The sequence below is a fragment of the Diospyros lotus genome, chromosome 2 (genome assembly GCF_014633365.1).
Source record: "Diospyros lotus cultivar Yz01 chromosome 2, ASM1463336v1, whole genome shotgun sequence".
Taxonomy (NCBI): Eukaryota; Viridiplantae; Streptophyta; class Magnoliopsida; order Ericales; family Ebenaceae; genus Diospyros; species Diospyros lotus.
The window spans coordinates 1,169,843-1,174,358 of NC_068339.1; the positions used below are offsets into that span (position 1 = coordinate 1,169,843).

At 36.0% G+C, this 4,516-nt stretch overlaps 1 protein-coding gene across 1 annotated transcript; it reads right to left on the reverse strand.

Moving 5' to 3' along the window:
* Positions 1 to 421: 421 nt before the first annotated feature.
* Positions 422 to 4,174, reverse strand: LOC127794153 (uncharacterized). The gene is made up of 7 exons (XM_052325078.1): positions 3,747 to 4,174; positions 3,333 to 3,409; positions 3,139 to 3,201; positions 2,948 to 3,049; positions 2,744 to 2,809; positions 1,313 to 1,391; positions 422 to 1,132 (listed from the first exon to the last, which is right to left on the reverse strand). The coding sequence occupies exons 1-7, from the start codon at positions 4,138 to 4,140 to the stop codon at positions 648 to 650; spliced, it is 1,266 nt and encodes a 421-aa protein (XP_052181038.1). The 5' UTR covers positions 4,141 to 4,174; the 3' UTR covers positions 422 to 647.
* Positions 4,175 to 4,516: the final 342 nt, after the last annotated feature.

Here is a 4,516-nt window from a genome sequence, read left to right on the forward strand (position 1 = left end):
GTGTAATTTTATTCAAGATATAAAATTAATTTAGAAAGTGTATTCTTGTTAACTTGGTATTAAATGACACTTGGTTATATATATATTTTTTATTTGTGAATATATGAATTTTATAAATATTATTATTATATGACATTTAATGTATTAAGTTAACATAAATATACTTTTTTGAATTAATTTTACATATTAAATAAAATTATACCTAATTGAATAAATTTAAATTTAATTGTTAAAATTAAAAGATGTGATAAAATTATAAATGTGTAAAACAAAATTAAATTATTTTCATAATTTGCCCATCATAAATGATTTTAGTTCAGCTAACATTTTTGTTTATAATTTTATTTTTAATTCATATTGTGCTTAATTTTTTTTAATTTTTCTCTACTTTATTAAATATTTATTTCATTCAATTCACTAGTAAAAATTATTTATTAAAAATGTTAAATAAAAAAATATCCCACTGGGCGTCATCATCTTTTGTTGTTTTTCAGTACTAAAACAAAAAGCTACCAAAAGGGCAGAAATGCAGGCAAAACCAGCCTTTGCTCGACAAAACCAGGACAGCAGCCACCAAAAGGCTAGAAGGATTGAAAGGACCAGCCTTTCCTAGATCTGAATCAGAAATGCAAATATGACAATTCATATCAGAATAGGGACTCATCATCCTCAGCATCAGCAGCAAATAATTCATTTAGTTGTTCATCTGTCCATTCTGGAAGAGTGGCTCTGGACATCAGTGGCTGTTTCTGGTTCTGAGGTTCATTTGCCCTGCAAATCTGTTGACGATTCTGGTTCTCATCCAAGTTAGCCACGGGCCCAACATTTTGGAGCCTGCTCGAAGAACAGACTGCCTCTTGCACCTTCTTCCCAATATCCAAACCCCTTTGATCACAGTCCATTCCATCTGTTCGGACTGCCCTTTTGATGATTTCTTCGGCTGCATTTTGTCTCATCAAGCAGCCAGCATTTTCACTTTGGTCTTCTCTTCTACTTGTCCTGATGCAGGGGTTGCCATGTGAAAGATGATTTCTCTTTTCCCTTAGTTTATGGGCATCATCCACAAGGGCTTCAGTTCTGTCCTGCTCTGAAGAAGAAACCATCTCTGTGCCATCTGTTTCCCTTCTGCATTCTGAAAATGGGAACACGGGTAACCATGAAAACTTTGATAATCCTGAACATTTGTTTCAATCCAGAAACATTCTAGTCATGGATTCTCATCATTTTGTAAACATGAGCAGCTGGAAATGCGAGATCAAAGCTTGATATTTGTATATAAATTTCCAAGAATAAAGGGAGAAGGATCACACACCACTAGCTAGTGCAGCAGGCTTCGTTGCAGATACAAGATAATTTGGTTTTATTGGAGGACTGCTGTCCTTAGAGATGACCTGTAATAAGGTCTAAGTTAAAACAGGAATGGCACAAAGGAGTTATTGACAGCATTTCACAAATATAGGAACAGCAAGGCTTTGGCTACTAGGGTGACAATAGTCACCTCCCACTTTGCTTAGCTTTACTTGGACTCTGGATCTTCTATGATCACTAAACTATTTCCCAGTCCAGGGTCCATGTGAAGTTTCTGTGTTGTATGTTCAATCACACTATTGAATTAAGGGTAAGGTTCCAAACTCCATATCTGGAAAGGTTATTGACATTGGCCATGACATATCATTGACATTTCAAGAAATCTAAGCAGCTGTTTAGTTGCAAAGAACATTTTATAATTTTTCAACTCTAATTTCACAATTAAACAAGTCTTAACATTTTACGTTTCAAAAATCAATAGCATTCATTTCCTAAAAATTTGGAAAACATCTTTTTGATTTTTTCAATTCATAATACAAAATTGAAAAAATAAAAAATTGAGTTTTTGATTTTTTTTTCTATGACCTAGGTGTTCGAGTTTCACGCGAATAATCCTAAGGAGAGTGGCCTTCCCCTAATTCTCCCTCTGAGTAAATCCGGATACGGTCATAGTCTATATACATTCGGAGTAAACTTTCGGGAAACAATCATTCTCCCCATGAATTCCACCTTTACGTTATGCAGATGGGACCCATAGAGGGGCAATATGGCGCACCATGACCTTACCTCCACATGGGCGACTTGTCTTTCAGCCTTAATGCTGCCTTCCAAGACGCCAAAAGGATTCGAACCTCCAATACTTCTGTTATTCTCTTTGTGCTTTACTACTGTGTCATGCCTGTGGGGGTGAGTTTTTGGTTTTCTTATTAGAGTTCTTAGTTGATTCAATAGAAAATTAGACTTGGAAAATTGAAAAATGTTCCTATAACTAAAGATGCCCTACAATTTTGTGCTGCACAGGTATTTCAATATATGGACTGAATTTAACTTGAGAGATAATAAGCCTTTTGACTTAGGGATTTCAATTCAATTCCATAGGAAAGACAATGCCTAATGCTAAAAGATTTAAATAAATTAGGCCCCAATTTTTTTTTATAAAACTAATTCAACATTAAGATTTGAAATTCAATCCCTCCTATGAAGCCAAACATTACTAAGCTTATTTTGAACAAACCTATAACCAACTGGAAAGATCAAGAACCTGGAAAAACACAAGGCATAGTTTTAAGGGTTTTATTTCTTGAATGACATTACATAATGTAAGAAATGACAATTCTGGTTAGCATGCTAGAAACTTTCAATAAAGATGAAAGCAGTAAGAATGGACTCAGATACTGAGAAATAAGTTAATAGTAACATTAGGAAGATTGGGTACCTTGACAATGTTGCTTGGTGTCATATTGAGATAATGTGATGATATTGACGGGGCAAAAACAACAACCTGGAAATACCATGTTTTTTTTAATCAACTTATGGAGAACAAGATGTAATGACCTACAAATTTGCTGCAGTACGTGAGTGTTACTATGAGCCAATTCTGAAAGTAGCTCACCAGATTTTACAAGTCCAATAGGCTAACCTTTCTGAGTATCAAGACAGAGCCAACAGAGATCTTGTTTGCAAACTCTACCTCCACAAGAGCTTTATGATGAACACTGGCATTGATTGTACCAGTAGGGTCCTAACACAGAAAAAATTCCAACTAATAGCAATTAACCACACGGTCCACATATGCATTACAACATATCCTTGTACCCACAGTTATTATACCTTCAGAGTCACCATCAGACCACCAAGACCATTCGGTATGCATGACTTGATGACCGCAACAACCTGACACCCAACAATAAGAAAAGAAAAGAGAGAGCGTATGAATTGCATTTGCATTAATCTATGTCCATCTATTTTAAGACAAAACATTTTTATAGGCACCACAATTGCACCAAATTGATGGTTGATAATACCTGATCAACTCTGCCAATGTTGGGACATTTCTTGATAGAGCTTAAAGGAGTACTAGGAAGCCCACTGTCCACTATATCTGAAAAAATTCCCAGAAAAATATAAACAGGGCAAATGACACGCACGACAATATTGGTACAGAAAATATGTGCCCATTTGGTTCCAAATGAAATCATCAGAGTTTTCAATTTAAGTTATTTGAAATGAGTCTATATTTAAGCAAGATCCAAACATAGTAGATGACAATAACTCAATCATTAGATAAATGAATATATTCCGTAGAACTTACGATGAATATTAGCCTATTCGTTAACGAAATTGAAAAGCGCAACAAAAAGAGCCCTAAATAAACAAAAGTAGTCGATCGAAGGAAGTAGCAATTGGGAATTGGGAATTGGGAACTGGGATTGCTTTACCTTGTGGACCGAGAAACTGAAGAGCGGAAAGCCAGGGGTGGCGGTCGAAATCATCGTCCTCTTGGCCTTCCTCCACCGCCCTTCTTATGTACTCCTGGGTAGGCATTGCAGGACCATCGCGACAGTTGGCGCGAGCCTTCCGGTGCATGGCGGCCTGAACGGCGCCGGCCGGGCCCGGAATTACAAACTGGGTTTCCGGTGGCGGTGGGGGTTGAAATTGGGGGGGTTGTAGAGAGTGCGAGAAATTGGGATTGGGGGCGAGAGTTGGGTGATGAGGCTGCGAGGAGCTGAGAGAGTGGCTGTCGGTTTGGCGGCTACGGCGGTTGCAAGGGCGGAGGAGAGAATGCAGGTCTGAGTCGTCGATGTCCAATGCTTCCCACGGCGAAGGCTCCATTTGAATCTCTCTCTCTCTCTCTGGTGGCAAACGAAATTGCAGAAGCGGGATTTCAAATCTTATTAGTAGAATCCATTTTTATTTTTTATTAAATATATCGAAGATATTTTAAAAACTCACTCTATTAACATAATTTAAGATACCTAATTTATTTATATAACAGAATAAATATAAATACTATTAATCTTACAACCTTAAGTAAATCGGGTGTAAAGGAATACCCATATATATAAAAATTAAGTTGTAAAAAAAAAATGTACAAATAATATTACCATACTTGTGACTTGATTAAACCTTAAATTATTAACTACTTATAAAAATTATAAACTTTTTTGTTATGTAAAAAGTGTTTATAGTTGTTATTGTTGATATATAA

What these genes read in the sequence shown, in the direction of transcription:
- LOC127794153 (XM_052325078.1), bottom strand. Translation starts at nt 4,140, where the DNA reads ATGGAGCCTTCGCCGTGGGAAGCATTGGACATCGACGACTCAGACCTG. An exon ending in GTCTGATGGTGACTCTGAAG is followed by an intron (nt 3,050 to 3,138) that starts GTATAATAACTG and finishes TTTCTGTGTTAG; the next exon opens with GACCCTACTGGTACAATCAA. An exon ending in CTGTCTTGATACTCAGAAAG is followed by an intron (nt 2,810 to 2,947) that starts GTTAGCCTATTG and finishes TGGTATTTCCAG; the next exon opens with GTTGTTGTTTTTGCCCCGTC.